The following is a 26,505-nucleotide window of genomic DNA, read 5'->3' as shown; positions in this document are numbered from 1 at the left end:
TCTGAACAGGTTGAAAAATATGACCAAAACAGAATATAAAGATATCAACGAAGCACCTGAAGAGAATAATTTCAACTTTTCTGTACTTCTAAACACTCCAAATATACAACACAATGCATTTAAGGGCTAAAAAAGTGGATTTAGCATGATATGTCCCCTTTAACAAAGAAAAATAATTCTAAAGCATCTATTAATCTTAGTGAATGTTCATTTCAATATCTGTTAATATTATTAAATGGAACTGAGCTGACATGAACTAATAATGACCAGCTGCTATTAACTAATATTAACAAAGATTATTTAATTTGAGTTAATGCATTAATTAACGTTAACTAATTGAACCAAAAAATCAGTAGTGTATTTCTTCCTCTTTTTACATCACATTTTCTATTTTTTATGTATTTTATCTGACCCAAATTTGCACAAATAAATATAATACTGCAAGTTTGTGATTATGTGTGTGCACCTCTAGGTTGGCGAGCTGTAGTTTCTCTTTAATGTCATGCAGCTCTTGTTGTTGTGTCTTGATGTCGGCCTGTAGGATGCGTGTCCGCTCCTCTAGCTGCTCTTTCAGCTGATGCATGACGCCTAACTGAGGCTGCTGGAATCCGTACAGAGATTGTGTCTGCAACCCACATGCACAAAGAACATTGAGAACACACAAAAAGACTCAAGAGCAGCAACATATAACCCCTTTTCCACCTTTTCAAAACTGTGAACCTCTCTCAAAACCAGCTTTTGTTTCCACTAAGCCGAATGAAGACTTAACTGACTACATTATTCCATAACATTTGGAAAAGCTATTTTAGAATCTAAAACTAATTGGTTCAGAGTTTTTTGTTTTGTTTTGTTGTTGTTGCCATTGTGATCTGCAATGGGCAGAATTTCTAACAAATAAAATTTCTGCAGGGAACAAGGATCTAGATTTGGCACCGTTACACAGTCGTTGGTAAAATGTTAACAATCTTTCTATTCTAAGATTAAAACAAACACTAAACTGTAGCTATACTTGAACATGGAGAGGAAGACAGACAGTAGGAAGGAATAGAGGGGAAAGAGAGAGAGTACTGACCATGGTGGACTGCTGACTGCAGGAGGGAGAGAGTGATGTGGCCTCCGAGGAGCTCTGCCTCTGAATCAGGGTCTAAAACAAACAGACACAAAACGTTCAGATACACACACAGACTGGTGATAACAACACATACGATACTGTACAAAAAGTAGGGGTCAGTAAGATTTTTGATCAAAATGTTTACAAAAGATTTATATTTCAAATAAATATCGGTATTCTGAATAAAATGTCATCGTTTCATCATTAATAACAACAAGAAATGTTTCTTGAGCATTATTTGAATGATTTCTGAGGGATCATGTGACACTAAAGACTGGAGTAATGATGCTGAAAATATGGCTTTTAAAATAAAGTCATTTAAATTGTAATAACTACTGTTTTATTGTGTTTTAGATTAAATGAATGATAAGTATAAGATACTTCTTTCAAAACCGTAAAAAAAAAAAAAATAATCTTACCACCCCAAAACTTTTCAACAGTAGTGTACAGAGCCATAAAAGAATTCAAAGTGGTTTTAGGGAGATCTTAGTTATAGATCCTATGACATTTATGCACCTTTTGGGGTGGATTTTGAAAGAATGTTGCAAAATTGTACTGTTAACTATTAGCAATGTAACCATGTTGAATGACAAAAATTAAAACTATAAATATGTTACTGCTAAGATTAGTGTTACGATACATTTCAGAGTATGAGCTGCAGTTGTATGTAGTTTTTAACAATATTAAGTAATGTGTATTGTTTAATGGTTACATTTTTGCTGCAGTTGTTCACTTAGATGAATTCTGCTTTTCTCATGTCTGAGTCCTTCATAACTCACCTGGATATTGGTGGGGACTTTTATGTGTTATTAAACATCTGATGAGACAAACTAATGACCTTATGATACAGATCTAAGGTCATCATCCATCTGCCTGTCTAATCTACACACCCTCACCTGTTGAATTCTATCTGCAAACACCTGTCTGTTGAGTTAATTAAAAATAAAACACAAAAAAAACTATAATAAAATGTTTATTAAATCACAACATGATAATGTACAGTATGAAAAATGGACAATTCATTTTGAGAATGGCTAAACAGTCTTATTAAATTACTAGTGTTTTTAAAGACTTTAAATGAAAGTTAGTCTATATGTCATGCCCTGTTGATTTATGAAATTGTAAAGAGACTCAGCCAAGAAGATTAATAAAAATAAAAAAATAAATAAACGGAGCAGTTCTTATAGGGTCCTTGCACCATTGCTGCTTGAATCCTAAAAAGATCACTGCAGATCCCCACCAGATCACTGCACATATAAATGATGATAATGGAGATGATGATGATGAGGTGCATGTTTGTACCTTCGATCCACTATGTGGCATTCTGCTGGAGTTCTTCTCAGGACCAATGGAAGCAGACTGCCGTGACGATGTGCATGCTTCTGTGTACCTCACAGACGAGTTCGCTATGGACACAGACACACACAGGCTTACATTCACATTATCCTCTTATGCACATGTACACCTCATGAGGGCAGAAGTGTTAGTACTTACATGCGGAGTCGGACAGTGCTGTGTGTGATGATTTTCTCGAGCTTTGTGATGACACTGATCGAGCGCTGTTGATTCTGTCCCGTGCTTTTTTCAAAGGAGGACACATGTCCAAAAACACCTCCTGCCCCTACACAGACAAAACTCATAACTATTCACATAAACACATATCATTGGAAAAAATAAAGCTGTGTGTGTGTGTGTGTGTGTGTGTGCAACACCTTGACTGAGGATGTGGCCATATCAGATGAGCTTTCCTCCAATCCAAACTCTCTCCTTCTCTCCGCTCGAACTTCAGCATAACTTTAGAGAGAGACACAAATGTTTTGTTTTTACTTTTCATTCTTTCAACTTGTACATCCACTGTGAAAAGCTGTAGACCAGAGGTTCTCAACTTTTTTGATTCCAACACTGTGTTTACACCTGCGCCGCAACAGCTTGAGGCTGTCAACGCTGGACGCGACAAAACGACCGTTGCAAATCCATTTGTTCTTCGTGTCAGATGTAGCGTGAGCGCTTGAAGTATGTCAGAAATAGAACGGGGCTTTAGTTTACTGTCTGGAATTTGTTGTGTCACACTGCGCTGCATCCAGTATAGACATCATCACTCCCCATTGTCCACAACAATTTTTTAGGGCCCCTTTTTCAGTTGGTTGTGATTTACTGAATAAAGATTTTTAATCTTAATTTTAAGAATTAAGGATTTTTTTTTTATATACATAAAATATACTTACAATTTCTACCCAATAAAATATTCTAGAACTTGTCATTACTAGAAAACTGTTTATTCTTTAGAAAAATGGCCATAGAGTTATAAGATTTTATGAATTTAGAGGTTTAATTAAAAAAAATTAAATAAAAAAATTACAGGACTTTTCCAGGTGTAGAAATCACACTTTCAAAATGAGTCTTCCTCATATATCCAGGATTTCCAAGACTGTAGGAATACTGGTTCTTCAGAGACAAAAAAATAAGAAATAACATTTTAACTCATCTTGAGAACCCTTTGGAAGTTTTTTGATACCACCAAGTGGGCCCCGGGCCCCTGGTTGAGAACCACTGCAGTAAAATGACCCTGTGATGTGGTGCATTTCTGAGAATAGGTGGTCATTTTTGAAGGCCAAATCTGTAGTAACACAAACTGACCACTAGATGGAAACTGAGGCTAAAAGATAATAGACACTGTAAAACCGACTCAATTAATTGAGCTGATAATCATATTAATTTGGGGGGGTTCTTTTTGAAGTTATGAACAGGCATTTGAACATAGATATCCATGTTACAAATATTATTAAACCTAAAATATTTTAAAATGCTTCAATTTGCTTGTGTGAGTGAATTGTTTTTGTTTATACGCATATAAAATTGAGTGTGTATTTTCCAGTGTGTGACTTAGACTTCTTTATTGTCATTGTAACAGAGTCACAATATAAAAACTACAATTCCGACAAACATTAAAATGACAAAGAACAACAAATTTCAATGAACTAAATCCAATGATATTTATAAAGAATAAATAAAAATAGAATATAATCAAGACACGTCAAGTCGAGACAAGCTATTAGGTTTCTTAAGGTGCATGAGAGGTCAATAAATAATGCTTTGCAATATACATGTTTGAATTATGGTTTTGTGTGTTTTACCTGACCACGTTGTGTGTACAGACGATAAACTCTGGTTTGGAGTTCCACTGGTGGTATGTGATGTAATAGTGTGTCTGTAGCCAGATCCACTGCTGTCCTTTAGTCAGGAACCGATAGTAACAGGATTTTCCTTTCCCAAATTGCATCACTGTAATACACACATGCATGCACACAAACTCTCAAGATCAGTAGTCTCTAAGAAAGATTTGAGAGCTTCTTACAAGGTCTTTCATCTTTCCTGGTGGGAGCATTTTCAGCTCCTCTGTGATTCACACAAACAGCACACAATTTCCAAGCCAGTACACTGACCTAGTTTTAGAAGAGAGCAAGAGAGAGAGACTTTGAGATAACACTCACATTGTTTATGACACTGAGCAATCAGCTCCAGGTCGTCCACATGGTAGTAGTCGTAACCCGAGGTCCCCAAAACCTCAAACGGTAGGTAACCGATGATAGGAGAGGCCCTGCGAACATACACACGTTAAGTACATACTATCTGCTACCAGCACATGCACAATTCCAAGCATTGGCCCAATTTACAAAACAAGTCGTCACATCGTATGTCCTTTCAGACCCATTAAAAACGGCTGAGCATTTCCCCTAGAGGCTAAAGGAATGAAACATAGGGCTCAGATGAGCCTGCAAACACTCATCACCATGGAAACCACTGAAATAAGCAAGAGCGTGGTGTCCTTAGCCTGCCTGAGTCTTGTATGTGTTTGTAAATAAAGAGGCATGTAAGCTTAACAGTGAAGTGTCAGTAAGATTTTTATTTTGATCCGAATTACAGTAAAACAGTAATATTGTGAAATATTACAATTTCATATAATGGTTTTCTGTTTTTATACAATTTGAAATTAAATGTATTCCTGTGATGGCAAAGCAGAATTTTCAGCATCATTACTCCAGTGTCACATGATGATACGCTGATTTGGTGCACAAGAAAAATCTTTCATTATTATCAAAGTGTAAATCAGCTGTGTGTGTGTTATAAGTTTTATAAATTCCGCAAAGTAAACACTCTGTCTCAAAACACTGTTTGTTTGACAATCTGGACCACAGCAACACTGGCTTAACCAATTGTGTGAGTTTGGGGGCAGACGGGACTATATGCATGACTGACCAATAGAAAATGCAGGGAGTGTTAAGGAAACCTGTTTGAAAACCACATTATTTTTGTTGATGCTGAAATTGCACACTTCCCCTTTAAAGAGAGAGTTTGACGAGACAGCTCGAATGTCCAATTATAGCTCTGTGGGGAACAGGACATCCAGTACTCACACACGGTTATGTAACTCTCTGGGGGTCAGAAAAGCCTCCTGAGTAAATAATCTCTATCCTGAAATTTATGAATGGCCACAGCTGAATAAAAACATCACATTTAAAATAGGAGTGTGAGAATAGATTCAAGCACACGGACATCTGATGACATCCCTGGCCCTCGCAGCCGTGCGTGGGACAGCGGAAAGTCTGAATTAGCAGATGTAAGTGGGTCAGCGACTGATGAATGAATTAAGCAAATGACAATCAGAAAGTCACGAATGAACCTACGAAATAACGGAGTGCAGTACAACGGACCATGCAGAACCACAACATCAGAGTCGTTTGCATAATTGAGCGCCATTTGACTCACCTGTGATCTAAGAAGAGAAATTTCCATTCCAGACTGTGTCTTGATGTGAATTCATCACACACATCCTCCATGTTGCACATATCCTATAACACACACACACACACACACACACACACACACACACACGCTAAGTCTGTCCTTCCTTTGACGTAAGGATGAATGCAAGTAGTGTGTGTAATATTGATTTTGTGCGTATGTGATTCTGTGCACTGTTACCTTCAGAAACTGAGGGGTCACGAGTCTCACTGTGGCTATGAGACAGATCTGCTCCTCTAGTGAAGACTGCAGTGTGCGCGGGAACGCCAGCTCATAACCGTTACATGTAGACAGAGGCACTGCGACACAGAAAAACATCATGTTCTGTTTAAAAAACACCCACAATGACCAGATTTCAGAGATTAAGTATTAACCTTAGCACAAGGTATATTTTATGTATATTACACCAACTTCTAGTGAATGGCAGTGAATGAATTTAAAATGTATTTTTTTACTTCTATTTTTATACTTCTTTAATTACTATTTTGTATTATTATTAATATTTTGTAATGTATATCTGCCTATTTATACACAGTTGCATAACCATAGCCACTATGTTAAGCCTGTGCTTTAAGAACTAGTCTGACCAACTAGCAATTAGTTAGGGGTAATCAGTTTTACCTTTCAGATTTAATTTAGACCAATCTACCTTTTTATGTAACTGACTTTTAAAATTCATGACCAGTCTTGAAGAAAAAAAATTAGCTGACTAACTTGTAAGACTAGTCTAAGCAGTTTATGCAACCGGCCACAGGTGTGAATGTGATGAATACAAATCTTGATTCTTTATAATAAAAAAAAAAAAAAAAAAAAAAAAAAAAAGTTTAAATATGATTATTATTATTAATAATATATATATATATATATATATATATATATATATATATATATATATATATATATATATTCAAGTAGTGGTAGCATTGTTCTGGTCGTGGCTTAAATGTTTTCTTGTCTTCTCATTTTCACATTCCCTTTCAGTAAAAATTTGACCTCATAATGACATTCTACATGTAAATCAGGAGACAGACAAATAGTTCCAACATAGGCAAATCACCCTCCTCATTAAATCTCTTCCTCAACCAAATACACAGGAAGAAACACATGCATGCTCACTCCAAATGCTTACTAACACAGCTAAAGTTGACTTCTCAAATCAAGTAATAAACAGAAATATAACTATATCCATCTAGATCCATCAATTATTAGTGTCTCTGTTTGTGTTGCATGTAGCCTGGAAGATTAGTAAAAAATAATTAAAACCCACCATTATTATGAAACTTGAAATCTCCAACAAATTTGACATATTCATATGTGGGCGGTTCTTTTGGGTCAACGTTCCCCCTCGCTAAATGACAGCAGAACTCGACGTGTGTCTCATCTGAAAGAAAGAAAGTGTGCACAGGGAGAGGAAAGACACTGTTAGCAGCTGATGTAACAGCAATTCAGTTTGTCAGACAAACCCACAAGGTTGAGGTTAATGTTCTATTATGGCTGTGGCCTAAGTGTGACTTTGATGATTATCCTAAAATAGAGTACAATGACCTGACAGACCATACAACAGTGTGTGAGTGTGTGTTTGTTTTGTTCACAAGCGAGTGTGACCAGTGAAACAGATCGAATGGTTCTGGTGATCGAATGAGATCAAAAAGTCAACAGTGACTGTTTTTTCTACCAGTATCTCTTAGTATTTGTGTGTGTGTGTGTGTGTGTGTGTGTGTGTGTGTGTGTGTGTGTGTGTGTGTGTGTGTGTGTGTCTCTCTCGGGGATTGGGGTCAGGGTAAGAGCTGTATGTGGGATTATTAGGGTGTTGTAACAGATAATCTGTGTTACACTGCACACGCAGAGCCTCTATAATTAGCCTTGAGTGTAATCATAGAGCACACTACATCCAGGCAATGAGATGGCACGCTCTCACAGCATTTTGCATCTGTGTTTTCAGGTGTGTGATGGTCTGTCTGTGTGTGTGTGTATACACTCACTGCTGTTGAGTAGGTCCACAGCAGAAGGCTCCGTCAATAGCATGTGTGATGACAGAAGTTTATACACCTCTCCGTGCTCTCGCTCTGGCAGGAAGTTCAAAATGTTCTGGTCCACCATATCTGACTGAGACATAACAGTATCCATAGCAACGTCACTCCCAGCTCGCTTCCATCAGTGCTACACAATGCACTACATTTCCCACAGTACTAAGCACTTATGTATAACATGATTTCACAAGAAATTTCATTTTGAATAATTATTCATTATTATTAATTACAATAATAAATTGCTTTCCATAAAAATTCAAAATACAGGTCCTACAGCATCATCAGCTTATGGCAGTGTTGTTATTGTTAACTAATACTGAGGGCCAGATTTACTAAACAGGGCAAATTAGCATGAGGGTGCAATTCCAAAAAAGCGCAGATGGGAGTGGAAATGAAAGAACACAGATGCAGCCGGATCATTTTCATAATGACCAGCGCAATCTACCAAGAGCAGTGCAAATTAGCATCTGGTTTAAGATGCTTTTTTTGGCATTAAATAATGGTGCAAATACCAGTAAATTGACCAGTGAAAACCATAGTAAATCATGTTGTGTGATTAATTTAAATACTCTCCTCCCATAAAACTCCTACAAATGCATATGCAATAAAGTAACTGTCAACGCCTTTTCAGCGCTAATTTTTCACTGCACTTTTTAACACCAAAAGAAGGTTTGTGCTGGGCAAGCTGTAAGTAAATCTGGCCCTAAACTTTAAAAAACATGTTTGGTAATTCGAAATAAAGTTGAAATAATTCATATATTAGATGAAAAACTTACATTTTAAAAACTTAAATGAAAATTTGAAAATGTTGCCTTGGCAACTAATTGAAATGAATAAGCTTAAGTGCAAGTAAAATGACTTAAACTAAAACTGAAATAAAAATAACTTCAAGCTATATAGAAAAAGAAAAGAAAAGCTAATAAAAGCACATCAAATTACGAAAAACTACATACAAAATAATAATAAATACAATAATAATATATAAATAATACTAAAGCTGCCTTGTTGCTTGAACCAGCATTCTGCTGTAACAGGAACTGGCACCATCTCAACAAAATCTTAAGAGTATTAGCACAATCTGTGTAGATCCATAATTGCCACACATGACCTCAGTGCCACCTGAGTTCAGCTTGTTTGATTCCTTAATAACAAGAGTCTGCTAAGCCCACCTCTCTGCTTAATAAGGCCAAAGGTTATGGCTTTGACAGTGATGGAACTAATCATCATCACTATTATCAAACCGCATTTGTGACCCACACACAGCAGGAACTGAACTAACAGTAAAGTTTAGAAGCAAATCTCATTAGACTGGTAGCATGTGATCACACTCTGAATGGATTTTGACACATTTGTAGAGTTAAGAAGAGAGGTGCATTGATTCAGGTTTATGAAATGTTTGTTTTTTTCCTGTAATAAGTTAAACCACTTGACTGGCAATAAGCCAAAGCACTTGACATTTCATGATTTTCAGATACTGTACAAATACAGTTCTGAAAATACAGTTCTGAACATCTAATAAAAATCTTGAGCATTTCCTAAGGACTGTTGTCAACAGCTTACAGAAAACCTGCTGTGTGTGGGCTGTCTTAACTATGTTTAGAAAAACATAGGCAAAATAGCATGAGTTTGCCTGAATAGTCATAATAAAACAGGGTTTTATTCTCAGAGGTAACGAGTTCATCCAAATCAAGTTCTCTTTAAATCCCATTGGACCCCACCCCATCACTTACCGGCAGATGGCCAATGAGAGACGAGACACTGTCAGATACATATATGATGTTCCCATCTGTGGTAAGAGCTATTAGGAAACCATCCAAAGCCTGCCATCACACAAAAAATGTCATTCTGAATCAGCAGAAATTCTCATAATATACTGATGACAGTTTTCCCTCTGTTATTTAAGAAATAGTTCATCCAAAAATAAAAATTCTGTCATTGAGTCATCATTCAGTCATTATCCAGTGAATGACTGAGCTGAACTTTGAATACTGGTCTTGTCCCCACACAAAATAACGGATGGGTATTCAATTCGAGTCAAATTAATGTGCAAGATAATTTATTAATCTAGAAATTCTTTCCTCAAAGCTGAGAATGCTGGATAAGAAGAACCTTTGAAGCTGCAGAATGTTGACTATCAGGCTCTTGAAGTTGCACAATATTTTTTCCTTGTTTTCTTAATGTAACAAGAAATAAACAAAGGATTCCCCAACTCACAACATCTTCACGTGTCACTGTACTTGTACATTGGAAAGTCTGAGACAAGAGCCTGAGTTTGTTTTTAAAAGGAAGTGTTCATGTGTGAATGTTTCCTTAATGCTGGAAACTCTGGGGATAATTCAAAAATGCCCCATACAAAGCGCAACATCCGGTTTTTCAGGCTCTAGGAATGCTGTGCGTATTTCAGGCTGACTCTGTATATTCACTTCATGTATTTCTGCTACTGTACATGATTAAAGTTAAACATTTTCCTTTATTTGTAAAATGTGTTTTCTTCAAGGAGGCCTGAATCAGTGCTATAAGGCATCTCATAGTCTCGCAAAATACATGTGTTGTCAGCATGGTGCTTAAGAGATACAGCTGAAGTATGGAATATTCCCACCAGACCACAGAAAAACTGAAGGTGAATGAGGCAGATATGATGCTTTACCTCCAACATTAACTGGGTGAATTCCTCATTGCTAAGGAAAGAAGGCTTCCAGTCCTGCCGAACCTCACAAGATTCTGTTTGTGCTGTGATCTCTGGAAAACACCAAACAGCAGGAAGAAAACATTTTTAGGAATGCTCTAAGAACATGATTATAGAATTCTGAGAAAGGGAATGTGTGAACTAACAAGTTTGGATGGAACGGATAAAAATCGTAAGAAATTTAAATCAAGCAGTAAGGAAGTCTGAGATTGGGGGAAGTTGGAAATGGCACTAGAACTGTTTATAGGAGCATTGAAATCCGCTGCCAGTAAACGTTGTGCCGACGGCCTGACAGCTGTGGCCTGGATTCAGACAGGAAATGGAACTGGGCCCATCACAGAGCAGCTCCTGGCACTCAAAGGTGTTGGTAGTGACACCCCCTGGAGCTTGCAGCAGTTTGCTCCTCTCACCAAATGCAAAAATAAAGTAAAAACGTATTCTGTTCTTCAAACCAGGGTGCAAAATTAATACTCGCCAAATGTGTGCAAACCTTGGCATTAGCGAGTACATAAAATGGAGTAAATGTTTTAAATCAATTGTGACAATGACAATGATAATATGATCATCACTGGTGTGAGGTGGAGAGATTCAAAACAAATCCAACCGTCTCCCAAAACAAGCATCTGTGACTCTTTGAGGTAGCCTGACGTCGTCATACTCAGATTCTAGTCAGGACATGACATTGTCATACTCAGATTCTAGTCAGAATATGGGTCTGATACTGCTCCATTGGGCTGTGATTATGGGGCGTGTTTCAACCGAACCAGGAAAATGCTTCTGCATTCAATTGGATAGACCTACAATCAATCAGAGCAACGGAGTAAGTGACGTCTGATCGACAAATGCCTTGATCGCGGTTCTCTGTTCCTCTTTTAAAATTAATGCGCTGTCAATATCTTCTATAACAGACGCGATGGCGGAATCTACACATCTCAATTCTCCAGCGGCAGACTTCAAATGTTGTGGGCGGGGCTAAGTTCGGCTGGCATCCATACTATCTTTGAGGTTTACCTCTCTGGAAAATCAAGTTTACCTGAATGCCTTAAGGATTTTTTACACCAGAACATACAGAAATAGGAGGAACAAAATCATGATTTACGTCTTCATGTTTTTGTGCCAGGTGCAGTTTCATTTAGAGGTGAAGACAGGCTCATATTGTGACACAGTGAGTGACAGCAAAATAAAATTAATTAAAAATGTTAAAATATATACAAATATTTGTCCTGGATGAAAAATATTTTGACATTTACGGTAAAATAAATGTATTTAATACACACACATATACATGATGTTTTATTAAATATAACATTTATTGCAGAATGCCATATGGGTTGAGCTGGGTATCATTCTGCTTTTTTGACTACATTTTCTTAAGGCAATGAGAATGAAACACCAACATAAATTTCCACCAAACTACTTTTTTCTTTTTTTGTCATAGACTGGGAGCAACTATTTTAACATGATTTTTCCCTGACCTTTCTGTTTCTGCAGGAAGTCAATGGTCCTCTGCAGGATGGTGGATTTGTCCATCTTGCGGGGGTGACCTTGACCCTGCAGCATAGTACACAGCTCTTTAATGAGAACATTGAACTGGTCTCTCCTCTTCTTCTCTGATTTATTACGGGACGCCCTGCAGAGAGATGGGCAGATGGGCAGAAAGAGATGACACTCACATTACTTCAGACAATGAGAGATGGAAGAGGGAATGTTTGTGGATGTCTGTGTGTGGTGACTAGGGCTGGGCGATATGGCTGAAAACTGTATCACGATATAAGTGTTTCATATCGGTCGATATCGATAATTATTGAATTTTTTTATAACATATTTAAAATAAGGACCAGTCCAGGAGACAAATATATTACATTTAAAGATTTTTTTATTTTAAACTTAACCTACCTTTGATTATAATCCCATCAGTTATAAAGGCAGAAATGTCAACACGACCATGGAAAACTCAAAAGTCTAAAATCACAATGAACACTTAACAATTATCTCTTAACATTAAGGTGCAAAATTAAAGAATACGTAAGAAATGCTTTATAAAGGGGTGGGCGATATGGCAAAAATATAATATTACGATTTCTTTCTATAAATTCTATAAATCTATTTCTTTCTATTTTCTATAAATTATACATTGATACTTATTAAAGCTATTAATAAAGTTATTAGTCAAGAGCAGTGAGTGATTTTCTCTTTACATTTTGTTGTTTTATTAACATTAAAGGGATAGTTCTCCTAAAAATTCTAATTTTCATAATTTACTCTCTCACGTTGTTTTAAACTCGAATAAGTTTCTTTCTTCTGTTGAAAATAAAAGTTATTTGGAAGAATGACCAACAGTTGATGTACCCCAGTGACTTCCATAGTATATTTTTATGGAAGTCAATGGGGACCAGCTACTGTTTGGATACCCACATTCTTCAAAATATTAATATTAGAAAATATTAGATAATTTTTATTTTTGGGTGAACTATCCCTTTAAGGACAAGCGGCAGCGTGTTTACTATTACTGTCTCTTTAAGAGCTGCGCGCGACGCGTCTATTATACACGCATTTGACAAACAGATTTTCTCTCAATTTTCTCAAGTTTGCTTTTACTTTAGACATATCCGACTAGTTTATGTAAACCTTGTGTGTATATAACAGTATTAGCAAAATAAGACTCGAAAGATAACTTAGTATTCAGGCGCTGGTAGACAGGCTTTTAGTGCATGTGAGCTTCACATGTACGCGCTGAGAAACGCACACGCTAGAACAGCGCATCAGCACGCGAATAACAGAGAAACTGACGACTGTCTTGCATAATCTGCAGACGACATTGGTCTGACTACGGTCAGACTTTAAGTCAGGCGAGCTGACTTTTTCTGTTTTATCTAGTTACTAGAGAGTGAGTGCCTTTGTTCATGCAATCAAACTTGCTTTGCTGGTTGGTTCCAACGAAAAAAAAAAAAAATTATCGAACGTTTTATCGAACGCATTTTTTATTGATATTGATTAGGTGTCTATCGCGATACATATCGTTATCGTTTTATCGCCCAGCCCTAGTGGTGACGATGGTGTTTGTGTATGCTTTCTCATGAGGATCTCAGATAACTGTAGAGAATTACAAACATTTCTGTTCTACGCATCCGTATCTCTTTAACAATTTTATAATTTCATTTCAATTACAACTGAGGATTTTAGGCTTCCAGCTAATGGTTTATACACTTGCAACATGACCTAATAAGTAAATAAGTGCCTTCTACCATCAAAAAAACTCTTTCAACCCTTTCCATTATCTCCAATTTTCATTACTCTCTTTCTTTCTCTCTCTATATCAGCCCTAAACACTCCTTCACAAGTAAAATCTATTGTATTGAGTGAAAGCGTGAAGAGCTTTTAAAGGTGTGATTTCTTAAACGTCTCTGGGCACAATTCAAGTTTGCAGGTTTACAGTCTAATGTGGGATTTTATTATTCAACATAATCACACAATAATATGTACTATCACTATAAAGAGCAAAACACACACAGACCTTTTTGCTCTGTCCTTCTCATCTTCGTCCATTAAATCATCCACACAGCTGCTTGTGCTGCAAGCAGAGGAAAATGTTTTCTATTTAAAATTCCTATTTGGCACCATCAAAATCTCAAAGAACAATATAACATGGCAAATTACTTATAAATTGACAAAAAGGACAAACATATTGTGACATTAGTGTGGACTCACTCCCATTCCCTCCGGCTGGACGGACAAAGGCCTCCAAACTCCGAAAGGTTGTCCATGCTCACTCCTTCTCCCATTCAGGCCGTCTGTGAAGGCTGGCGTGTCCCATTCGCGTTTTCTACACTTAAAACACCCACAGAAATTCTAATAGATGCCACACGCTAACCACCTAATGCTAGTGGTTAGCCACTACTCCCAAATCTCAGATGGCTTGACGCTGGTGTTACCTCACTGATGATTGGCAGCCGATAGACGCTGAGGTTATGTCCTTACGACTAGCCAGTCCTTGAATGCCAAAAACTGGCTATTCATCAAGATATCGTTAATCGATATCCAGCCAAAAAATTTTAATGTACACTTGCAGAACTTCGTTCTCTCTCCATGAAGTTAGTGGTGGAAACAGTAGACCCTGTGGAGGAAAACAAAAAAGGTGTTTTAATTTTCAGTTTTTTGGCTGTATTTATGATTGTTTTTATCCTGATTAAATTACTCTGCAGCTAAAATTGTCTGGTATAAGGCTGGGACACGCCAAGCTAACGGTCGGCGGTTGGGCAACGTTGGGCCGTTTTTGAGGATCGGTCGGCTTTTTTGGTTTCTGCCGCACCATTGGCTCTAGTCGGATGTATCAGTATTTTTTGGGTTGATTCAGCATGTTGTATAGACCTTATGTAGCCCTGCCCCTTTTCAGAGCTGCGCTTGTTGTCTTTTGACTTCCGGTCTGTATTTTCACAGCGATCTTGTGTATTTATGAATGAACGGCTCGTTTTAAAATCTTCCCGGTCTACTGACATTTATTAAGACATCTGCTTTAAACATTACAATCCTCATGATGACTTTTGTTAATTTTACATTAAGTAAATCCACTTCAAGAGCCAATTACTCCTGGACAGCAATGCCATAGAAATATACAGAGTCGACCGCAAAAACGGAAGTTTAAAGACAATATTCTAAAGATGGCGGCGCCCTGGGTTCTCTGCCGCATACGGTCTATAGGCATCGGGCCGTCGGTGAGAGAACTATGATTGGCTGTTCAGCTTAGCGAACGAGTCAGTGCACGAGAATAAAAGCTAAAGTGACGAAAGCGAGCAAAGTCAAAGTCAAAACAGTACAGACAGAAGCTGTTATAAATTTACATCATCTTATCTGAGCATTCGAATGCACAAATGTTTTGAGCCAACTGGAAAGATCCGCATGACTGATTTTCAAAATGGTAAGCAAGCACTGCTTTGTTTACGGTTTGTATATCTGCATTACTAGTTTCAGTTTCCCTTTTTGAATCACGAAAATTGACTATTGATACCTGCTGATCTAGACAGATATTTACTTACACACAGGCGCAGAACGCATATGCTTGTTGACAGTCGCCTTTAATCATTTTGGTGTGTTCAAGTGCGCTTTTTGGCAGAGACGCAGTTGATGAGAGGCGACAACAGTTGGCTTTCGTCGCCGCTAGTTCTTTGATGTTGGCTTGGTGTGTCCCAGGCTTTAATACCACCAGGTTGGTCATGTGATCTCAACATGCCTACTAAAATACATAATTTTAAAATATATTAAAACATTTTTTGAATACGGTTTTGCGACATCCACTGGACTTTCGCCTGCAAATAAACCAGCAGATCACGGTGCAGGTAACATGGAGAATATACTACTGATATTGTAACTGCTGGCTGAAAATCGGCACCCCTGCTTTAAAGGTGCAGTAAGCAATTTCTGAGAAACGCAGTTGATATTTGAAATCACTAAAACAAACATCCCCCTATCCAAAAAGGATGTCTTCCCCTCTCTTGATAGCTCCACCCCCAAATTTACTAACGCTATTAAGCACAGGCACCTCCCCTCTCATGAGTGTATACGCCCCTTGCTGCTGATTGGCTACAAGTGTGTTTTGATGCTCAGTCCGATCCACTTTCAACAGCTTTTCTCAGAAATCACTTACTAGACCTTTAATGCACCTTAAATAGTTCACCTAAAAAATTAAATGTTGTCATCATTTAATGGTATCCATTGACTTCCATAGTAGGAAAAATATATACTATGGAAGTCAATGATGCCCATCAACTGTCTGGTTACCAACATTCTTTAAAATAAGTTATTTTGTATTCAACAGAACAAAGAAACTCATACAGGTTTGGAACAATTTGAGGCTGAGTAATGATGACAACATTTACTTTTTTGGGTGAACTATCCCTTTAATACCTGGCACAAATCACAAAATTTCATTAAACAATAAAGAAAATATCACAAAAGAAGAGCATTTGTTCATTCCCTCTTCATGAAGCTCCAAACTGTATTGTATATAAGTCAACAAAAATAGTTTTCTAATCAAATTAGTGAATTTTTTTAAGAGTGTTAAAATTAAACAATATTTTCAAATTCTGTTTAAATGCATGAATTAGAAAAAAGACCACCGACATTAATTCGATTCTCTCTCTCTCCCTCTCTGTCAAATGAATAAAACATTGGCACCTCTCCAGGTACATTACAGTTCAGCAAAGCCCGCAGAGACACCACATGCTGTGTGCTCCGTGATCAAAAATCATCCAAAATTACACAGCTGAAAACTCGTCAGCTGATTAATATATTATATTAAAATGATTATATTCATTTAAAATATACATTTCAGATAATTACAACTGAAACATCCCACCCAGACCTTTACTTTAAACACATTGTTCTTGACAGCTAAAATAATTTGTATAAAAGTGCACGCTAATAATCAGTAATATGAATAAATACTAAAGCTAAATATTAGCTTGAAGTGTTGTCTTACTGAAGGCACAGTAAGTTAATTAATTTTTCAAGTGTTACAATTTGCCTCAGCCACACTGATTTTAACACTCTTGATTTGAATATTATGATGTAATCTGTAGGTCATACTTTTTAAAGTAAAAGGTTACAATTGCCCCTGATCTCCCTTACATTCAAAGTGAAAAGGTGTAAAAATCAGTATATGAAACATCAAAAATATGGAATGTGCTTCCAAAACCAATACATTTTCATCATTATCTCACCCCTGAATCTGTTGAAGCACTACATAACCCGTTGATCATCTACACACTCATGTCTCATTTAATAACTGCCTACTTGTTTCTCACAACAACCTCTACAATGATGAGGATTTTGGGTGTATCAGAGCGGTCTAATTACATACAAATAAGCTGTAGATCTCCACCTTAGTCCAGTCAATAGTCCTGCGTCAGACTGCAGCGTAAATGGTTCAAACTGATGTGCAAACATGTTTAATGCAATATTCGATGACAAAGTAAAGAAAAGTGCACGAGAAGTATTGTGATGACACCTAGGCTTAAGCGTTAATGCAACATTGGCGCAACCCTCAGGAAATATTGCATTGGCAAGGAGTGCCATGACCTAGAAACATCTTTTATGCCAAGCACATAAACCAACACAATAGCCAATAGAGAGAAGAAGAGAGAAAAAAAGAAGAAAAAGAAAAAGTGGGGGAGAGAGAGGAGTAGTTAGAGTGTATGAGAGAGTTAATGGAGAGTGTGTGTACATTGTGTGTGTGTGTGTGTGTGTGTGTGTGTGTGTGTGTACAAATCCACCAACAAGATAGAATACTGCACACCTTATCAAACAGCACTTAGAAAAAATATATATTTTTCAGTTTTCTTTGTCTTACGCTGGCTCTGTGACACTATAGAGGATAAGCGATTTGGAGAATGGATGGATACATATTTTTATGGGAAAATAAGACAAAAATACTTAAAACATACTTAAAACAAGATGAATTTACTTTAGATAAAATTCTGTAGTTTTCCAAGAATATATCTTGATTTTATTTTAAACTGATAAAAAAAAACTTTGTCAATGAGAAAAGCAAAATAAACTTAATGCAAGAGATTGGGTCAGACACATACATAGATAGATAGTATACAGAAGAACAGAACAGTTGATTTTACAAAACAAACAAACAAACAAACTGATTCCTGATTTGAATGACACAGATTTTCATCAGTTATTAGGAGGATAGGTTTTTAAACCAAACATAGGTTTGTCATACATTTAAGTTAGTTAGATACATTTTTATTTTGTTAGGAGATGCTCTGCAATTAAAGGTCTAGTAGTAAAACAAACTCAGTCTATATTTGGCTGCTTGTTTGGACATTTTCCATTAATGCAAGTCAATTTGGTAAGAAGCACCACCTACACAAAGAATATAAATGGAAAAGTATAATACAAGCAGAGAAAATAGCAGATGAACTAGGGATGCACAAATCTATGTTTTCAAAACAGTCTGCCTGAACAACTAGTTGACAATGAATATACACACACATACATCTCAACTGTGACAGAAATCTGACAGTTCTTACCTGAGAAGAGGTGTGTGTCAGACAATGACTGACCTATATTCACACACAAACACACTTCATTTATATACTATCTTAAAACATGTTTCACACTGCAAACCATCACACTGACGGACCTGTGAGATTAGCCAATGGCAAAGGCAAAGTTTGCATTTCAGGACAAAATGAAAAGAAAAATATTCAGTGTCTTTAGAAATATAAGGTTGTAATGGAAAGTTTCTAAACCAAAAAAATGTTAGTAAGAGAAATGTGTTTCACCCAGCACTTGCTATACATAAGCCAAACTTTACAAAAATGGGAGTGTTTGCAATTTACTATATATTCATAATATATTCACAACAATTTCATACCATTAAGTTGCCTCAATGTGTGTGTGTGTGTGTGTGTGTGTGTGTGTGTGTGTGTGTGTGTGTGTGTGTGTGTGTGTGTGTGTGTGTGTGTGTGTGTGTGTGTGTGTGTGTGTGTGTGTGTGTGTGTGTGTGTGTGTGTGTGTGTGTGTGTGTGTGTGTGAGAGAGAGAGAGAGAGAGAGAGAGAGAGAGAGAGAGAGAGAGAGAGAGAGAGAGAGAGAGAGAGAGAGAGAGAGAGAGAGAGAGAGAGAGAGAGAGAGAGAGAGAGAGAGAGAGAGAGAGAGAGAGAGAGAGAGAGAGAGAGAGAGAGAGAGAGAGAGAGAGAGAGATTCTTTATGTATTTTACCATACATGAGTTGGTTAAGAATAGTTACAGCAAAACTGTGATGATGACCAGACAAGCACAAATGAGCAGCAGCAAGATTTAATACAACCAGATGGAATAATACAGCACCTATGGAAGTAAAATAATGTCAAATGTTTTTTAAATAAAAGGCCTGTTGAATTGCACTACTTGAAAAAAAATAGGCATTGCATTAACCATGCTTGCATTTTAATGCATTGTATTTTTAGGGCTTGCATTTTTATGGGCTGAAATTCAACATAGTTGAATATTTAAGCTGTGAATATTTCAATTAAAAACATTTCAAACACATTTTCATTATTAAAAATTCAATAACCCATATTCACCTTTCATATTTCACTTCAAAATATTCAAACTGTTTAAAAATACAACCTATAATATTCAACAGGCAATTTTCGGTCCATTTTATTTCGCTTTGCAAAATTCGCTTCCATAAATTCAGTGGTTCAAATTCGACAGTAAATTTAACGGAACTGCAGGAAAAGCAATAGACTACCGAGATACTCTCCATCTGCTGTTAGTCGACCTCACCAGCAGGTGGTGCAAAAGCGCTTGTTGTTGACGAAGACAGAGCAACAGTTAGAGCAAGCCATTCATTCATAAAATGAAAATGAGCTGTGTCAATATATATGCGGAAAAGATGATAAAGACACAAAAGCTGTGTTTATGTTTCATTCAATAACTTGTTACTTTCCCTGTGTAGCATGTCATCAGCTTTCTCTACATGAACAGGATTATAATCGGTTTCCCTCAATATACCTCACACTCGAGGATTCCCCTTCTGTCGGGACAAAACGCTTAACGTAGTTTATGGACTAATACAGAGATATAAAAGACCAAACTTGCACCTTATTGGGGATGTAGGCTGTAGGCTACTATATAGGCTAGATGGACTAAGAATATGAACGTAACGTGCAAAGTTTCATGCTGAGCGTTTCGTGATATACTGGCATAAAATCAACACTTGATCAATACTAACACTTTCTCTTCTCTTCTCTTTTCTCTCTCTCTCTCTCTCTCTCTCTCTCTCTCTCTCTAGTCTACAGTATATATATATATATATATATATATATATAATAGGCTATGCCTACGTGTATTGCATTAGCTTAAACTGGGAAGAGTCATAGCACTTGCATATTGTTGTCCTCCTATTGTTAGTTTAACTGTAAATCGCTTTGGATAAAAGCGTCTGCTAAATAAATGACTAAATGTAGCCTAATAAATGTAAAATTGGCTTGACATTGGACATTCGCACATTTAGGGACCGTCTCAAAAGTTGCATAAAACATTGGCATACACGTTTCTAACTTCAATAGCAAACTTTAATTTATTTAAATAAATATCAAAAATCCAAAGGGTGCGCATTATGCCTGACACTACATGAACACTTTACAGTTGGTTTTATGACTGTAAGTCGTTCTATTCAAATGCTATTGAAGTTAGAAACGTACATACCAAAGTAGTATACACTTTAGAGACGGTCCCTAAATGTGCGAATGTCCAACGTCAATGCCAGTCTATCACCGGGGAAACGCTCAGCATTAAACTTTGCGCGTTATTCTGAGTCAATCTGCTTGCCTGCGAGTTTGGTCTTTTATATCACTGTAATTAGTCCATTAAGCTATACATTAAGCGTTTTATATGTCCAGCAGGGGAATCCTTAAGTATTGAGGGAAACCCTAAAGATGCTTGTAGGCTACACAGGGAGAGTAACCGTGAAGACACTGAATTTAACATAAAACCGCCGTCATAATAATCACAAATACACTTGCATTGCTGTTAAATGAGTTTTATGAATGAATGGCTTGCTCTAACTGTTGCTCTGTCTTCGTCAACAACAAGCGTTTTTGCACCACCTGCTGGTGAGGTCGACTAACAGCAGATGGAGAGTATCTCGGTAGTCTATTGCTTTTCCTGCAGTTCCGTTGAATTTACTGTCGAATTTGAACCACTGAATTTGTGGAAGCGAATTTTGCAAAGCGAAATAAAATGGACCGAAAATTGCCTGTTGAATATTATAGGTTGTATTTTTAAACAGTTTGAATATTTTGGAAGTGAAATATGAAAGGTGAATATGGATTATTGAATTTTTAATAATGAAAATGTGTTTGAAATGTTTTTAATTGAAATATTCACAGCTTAAATATTCAACCATGCTGAATTTCAGCCCATAAAAATGCAAGCCCTAAAAATACAAATGCATTAAAATGCAAGCATGATTAATGCAATGCCTATTTTTTTTCAAGTAGTGCAATTCAACAGGCTTTTTGTTTCAAAAACATTTGACATTATTTTACTTCCATAAGCACCTCCAAAACTCTTAGAAATACAGCACATACAGTAGGTGCACACACACACACACACACACACACACACACACACTTGTATACAGACACAGATTACTCACACACACACAGACATTGTGTTCTGTCCAAGTTTTCAGACTAATCCACAGTAAGTGTGTCTGACAAATAGTTCAAGCCTTTGAACTACAGTTTCGTATTTAATTCACATTAAACAATTAAATTGAAAAAGATGATGAAAGCGAAGGAACACAAAGACAAAATGCAGCAAACTCTCGGCTAATGCTGACTACAGCAGACTTTCTGCTAATAATAAACAGCAAATTCTCAGGATATTGTATTATAGGATTTGTTCTTGTGTCTAGAGCATCTGAAAGTATACAACAGAAAAGAACAGGGCGCAAAGACAAACTGTTAAATTGACAAACTGTCTTAAAATGCAATATCTTATTACGCAAGAAATAGAGTTGAGATGTCTCTGCATGTGCTCTAAACTGCTAAATGTTACCAATTAGCCATTAAAGTCACCATTAAATAAAAATTTACAATTCTTATTTTTTTATGGAACATTGCAGTATATGTTATAAATGACTTATCCGTAAACAGTGAATTTTTTTTTTATTATTCATGTGCCCTCAATTTTTAAGCAAAATAACTTCTAGATACTAGATCACCGCAATAGCAAACCATAATGATCCATCCAACCATCCAATCAATGCCCAATGGAGAAAAATCAAGTCCCATCCTACAATCTTTCTTGTTCGAGAAGCTGTTTTACTCAGATGTAAATCACCAGAGAAGAATATACTATTTTGACGTCCATTTCATGACGTCTTAAAGGTATTAAAAACATTAACAATATCAATTTCTGCAAAGCAATGTGTATTGTGAAATGTGCTATACCAATAAAATTTACTTGACGTTAGAGCTGCGTGATTAATCGTTAAAAGATTGCGATCTCGATTCAAACACCCACACGATTTCATTCCGAAATGACAACAATTCGCCTTTGACAAAATCACAGCGGAACATACAATTCTGCCACAGTTATCATGTATAAGTATGGAACAGCTTCACAAATTTGTTAACAGTATAAGCTGTTAACAGTATTTTCAACCACACAGTATTGTTATTTCTGTGTTAGAAATATTCATATTATCACAGAAGTACTGGGATAAAAGTTTATAGTTAGATATATCACTCCGCAGAAGTAGCAGTGCTTCGCCTTCTGAGAATATAGTTCCCAGTATGTATACGGTTAGAAGATGGCTGTCTCTCATGTGACCTTGTTATTTGTAAATGCTGTGACTATGCAAATCACAACATGTAAATAGAAAAATGTTGGCGTTATTTTGTCACTTATTGTGAGCAGTATGCTATCTGGAGCCGTTTACCTCCAGCCTTTGTGCTAAGCTAGGCTAGCGGTGCTGCGTCAGACAGAGTTACGGCACGCACGGAGATGAAAAAGGTATGTATGGACTTATCTAACTCTGGGGGATGCGGTGAATAAGCTAAAGTCCCAAAAAGTCGGCGTGTTCCTTTAAAAAAATGTATTTGCCATTGAATCATTCATTCAAAAGATTTGTTTAAAAATGCTGATTCATCCAGTAATGGAACAAGTGAAGTATTTGAGTGATTAATTAAATATATAATTTAAACCTTTTTTATATAAACTGCAAATTAACATTTAGTCAGAACCTCTAGTAAATTACATGTTATTTTGTTTAGTTGTCTGTTCAGAATCGTGGGAGAATTGTGATATCTGTTTGAAACAAAACATTGCGATTCTCAATTTATCCAGAATCGTGCATCTCTACTTGACGTGTACAGCTGTAGGTTTTAAAGGGTTAGTTCAAAAACTGTAATCACTGGATTATGGTGATGGTCATATGTGGCGTTGAGTTCAAGCTGAAGATTAACCTCTGACCTGACGTATGACGTAGGATGCAGGAGTATAGGTATAAGCCTAGGTGAGAGTAGATCTTGCAGTTCAAACAAACAGAATTTTTAAAAAGAAATGTTGGAGGAATTTGATATAAGAGAAGAGGAGCTTGAGTTTGTTGCCACATCCCGTTTGTTGAGCTTTTTGGGCTTCAAAACTTCAGTTACAATTCACTCACATTATAAGGCTTGGAAGAGCCAGGACATTTTTTAATATAACTCAGATTGTGTTTAGCTGAAAGAAAAAAGTCAGATACACCTAGGATGGCATAAGGAAGAGTAAATTATGGGATAGTTAAAATGTTTGGGTGAACTAACAACACTAAAACAAACCAAGCTAATAAAGAATTATTTTCTTTAAAAAAAAAAAAAAACACCTCAAACTCATTAATTGACAAGACTGTTGGACAATTATGCATGTAGTTGACTATGGTGACACATTTCCAGTAATTAACACAAACACTTACCTAAAAATAAACACAACTAATAAACAATTCCCCTGCTCATAATGAACAGCAAAATATGATAAATCAAATTCTATGGCAATAATCATTCAACACCGCAATCATTCTGTTGAACAAAGAAAAATGGTGCCAATAATGAATCAACAAACTATCCAGCAGTAATAAGCAAACTATCATGATAAACACAGCAAACTCTGCTAGTAATGAACAACACAGCTATCTCTTTGCTAATAGCCTAATTAAACTCTCAGTTCCTGGTCATATTTATGCCGAAATATCTGACAACTGCACACAGCCATTAACCAATCAGAATCAAGTCTTCTAAACAGGTGTAAAACTTCCACAAAAAACTCTGCTAATAATAAACACAGCAAAATCTTTGCTAAAAATGAATACAACAAATTCTCTGCTAATAGTAAAGCATCAAAAAACCCTCTGCTAATAGCAAACAGTTTAAAAATAGATCAGAATGAATTAGATCTCTGCTAAACAAAGGCACATATCTTTAACAGCAGAGTTAAACACATCAATCACTCTGAGCAAACTCTCTGTTAATAATAGACAGAAACTCTGTGCTAATAATTAAAAACTTTTACCACTTAGGGCTATAAAAAAATTGCATTAACTCAGGAAACATTTGAACTAAGTTTAGCTGAACCCAAGTCAGCATAGTCAGACTTCAAGTTCAATAATGAAAACTATACAACTGTTAGAGAAAATATTACTGGCTTCTCATTTTAATGACATGACAACACATCAGTGGCCATTATGACATTATTAATTATGTACAGTAAATAAAGTTCCTTAGTTTGATTTGCTGCATCTCACTTTCTAACACATGGCTCTTCTCAGTGTGAATTTGCTACTTTTTTTTTTATCCACACAGCAAACAGCACAATAAAACACAAATAAATTGTTTATGAAAAGTTTATAGACATAAAAGAGGACAGAACAGAAAAAGTGAACCACATAAAGGAAGCCACAGAGGAAAGAGGAGAAAATCTTTCTCCCATGCAGAAAGGCCTGAATATCTCTTTTTTGTCTCTGTCAGGAACACAAACAAGAGACACTTAAAAAAAAAACAATCATTGTCAACTGGCCACCCCTCCCTACCCAAACACATACTCATTCTTAATATACTCCTTCTTAGTTTATCCCCTAAAACAGGACAGACAAATATTTTTTTGTGCGACTGTGCGTGCATTGTTTCTACCTGACTGGCCACTCAAAATCCACCTTTAGTTCAGAAACACACTGTGTGTATAGCTCATACAGAAACATGTTAATAACCTACAGAGTTGCCTTAAATTACACACACACACACACACACACACACACACACACACACACACACACACACACACACACACACACACACACACACACTACAAGTACAGAGTAGACAGCATAAGCAACACTTTCAAACACTACTAATAAACTTAATCAAACACAACTTAATAAAAACCAGGGCCTGGGGAAAAAAATGCCACCAAAATGAAATTAATTATCAAATTCAAAATGGGGGACTCCTGCACAATTAAAGTGCCCCCATTATGAGGTCTCCTACAATAGGTTTGCGTGCATCCAAGGTAAAAAAACACTTTAATTTTCTCTATAATATACATTGCACATCACCACATTTCTCAAATATTCTGAAAACGGTTTGTTCGAAGATTCAGACCCTCGAAACCCCTCTTTTCCACAATCCTACTCTGCTCTGATTGGTTAGATGGCCCAGTCTGTTGTGACTGGTCTACCAGTCACATATAAAATGTGGCACTTTAAACTAAATCTATGACAACTTAAACGATTAATTAGAAAGTGAATTTAAAAAAAAGTGTAGATCAGATTATATTTTACACATTTTTTGCAGCATTGAACATTATAACCAATCACACACATTCCTGTTGAGCTTATGATTGCAATGGCCAATCGGTGGCGTTTCAATTACTAGACACCAATGAATTTTGTTCAGTGTGTGTGCGCTCACAAATTCTCTCAACATAAATGAAGTGCAGCTACGTAAGAGAAGAGTAGTTGCAGTGTAGACAGACAGCTTCAGACTGATTTAAGTAATTGTTTAAATTTAAGTATTTGACATAAGACAACACAAATACATGCAACACATCTAATAAGGTAATTATAAAATCAATTCCAGGGGGCAATTTGTTTAATTAACGTGATTTAAGAAAACAAACAAACTAACACAATGTGAACAGGATCGTCATTTGTTAAATCACATACTAAGACAAATTAAACTAATATGTGTGAAATGTGGTTTACAAAAACTACATTTCCTAGTTGAAGAGACATCCATTCATGTGTCTGCTACAAGGAACACACACACAGCACATATAATGAACAGAGTACAAAGGTCAGTGAGGAGATTATCCTTTTATCTCAGTATCATAAGAGTTTCATA

General features: G+C 36.4%; 1 protein-coding gene across 5 annotated transcripts in view; it reads right to left on the bottom strand.

Annotated features, from left to right (window-relative positions):
- npas2 (neuronal PAS domain protein 2) overlaps positions 1–26,505 on the bottom strand; it is a 65,942-nt gene that overhangs the window by 4,754 nt on the left and 34,683 nt on the right. For 2 of the 5 annotated variants that reach the window (XM_081364871.1, XM_081364872.1), the window contains exons 2-18: positions 14,563–14,744; positions 14,339–14,458; positions 14,145–14,201; positions 12,106–12,260; positions 10,592–10,683; positions 9,675–9,764; positions 7,897–8,020; positions 7,182–7,295; positions 6,095–6,213; positions 5,879–5,961; positions 4,603–4,709; positions 4,246–4,393; positions 2,824–2,905; positions 2,606–2,732; positions 2,414–2,517; positions 1,073–1,144; positions 467–625 (exon numbers count right to left, since the gene is read on the bottom strand). In XM_081364871.1, the coding sequence (XP_081220997.1) occupies positions 467–625; positions 1,073–1,144; positions 2,414–2,517; positions 2,606–2,732; positions 2,824–2,905; positions 4,246–4,393; positions 4,603–4,709; positions 5,879–5,961; positions 6,095–6,213; positions 7,182–7,295; positions 7,897–8,020; positions 9,675–9,764; positions 10,592–10,683; positions 12,106–12,260; positions 14,145–14,201; positions 14,339–14,412 (1,707 nt within the window). In that variant the 5' untranslated portion in view covers positions 14,413–14,458; positions 14,563–14,744. Of the gene's footprint in view, positions 1–466; positions 626–1,072; positions 1,145–2,413; positions 2,518–2,605; positions 2,733–2,823; positions 2,906–4,245; positions 4,394–4,602; positions 4,710–5,878; positions 5,962–6,094; positions 6,214–7,181; positions 7,296–7,896; positions 8,021–9,674; positions 9,765–10,591; positions 10,684–12,105; positions 12,261–14,144; positions 14,202–14,338; positions 14,745–26,505 lie in introns of those variants that run through there. The other 3 variants (XM_081364874.1, XM_081364873.1, XM_081364875.1) reach the window with 3 other exon arrangements.

Source organism: Scardinius erythrophthalmus (genome assembly GCF_964197995.2).
Source record: "Scardinius erythrophthalmus genome assembly, chromosome: 5".
Lineage (NCBI taxonomy): Eukaryota > Metazoa > Chordata > Actinopteri > Cypriniformes > Leuciscidae > Scardinius > Scardinius erythrophthalmus.
This window is presented reverse-complemented; position numbering and strand designations above follow the sequence as displayed.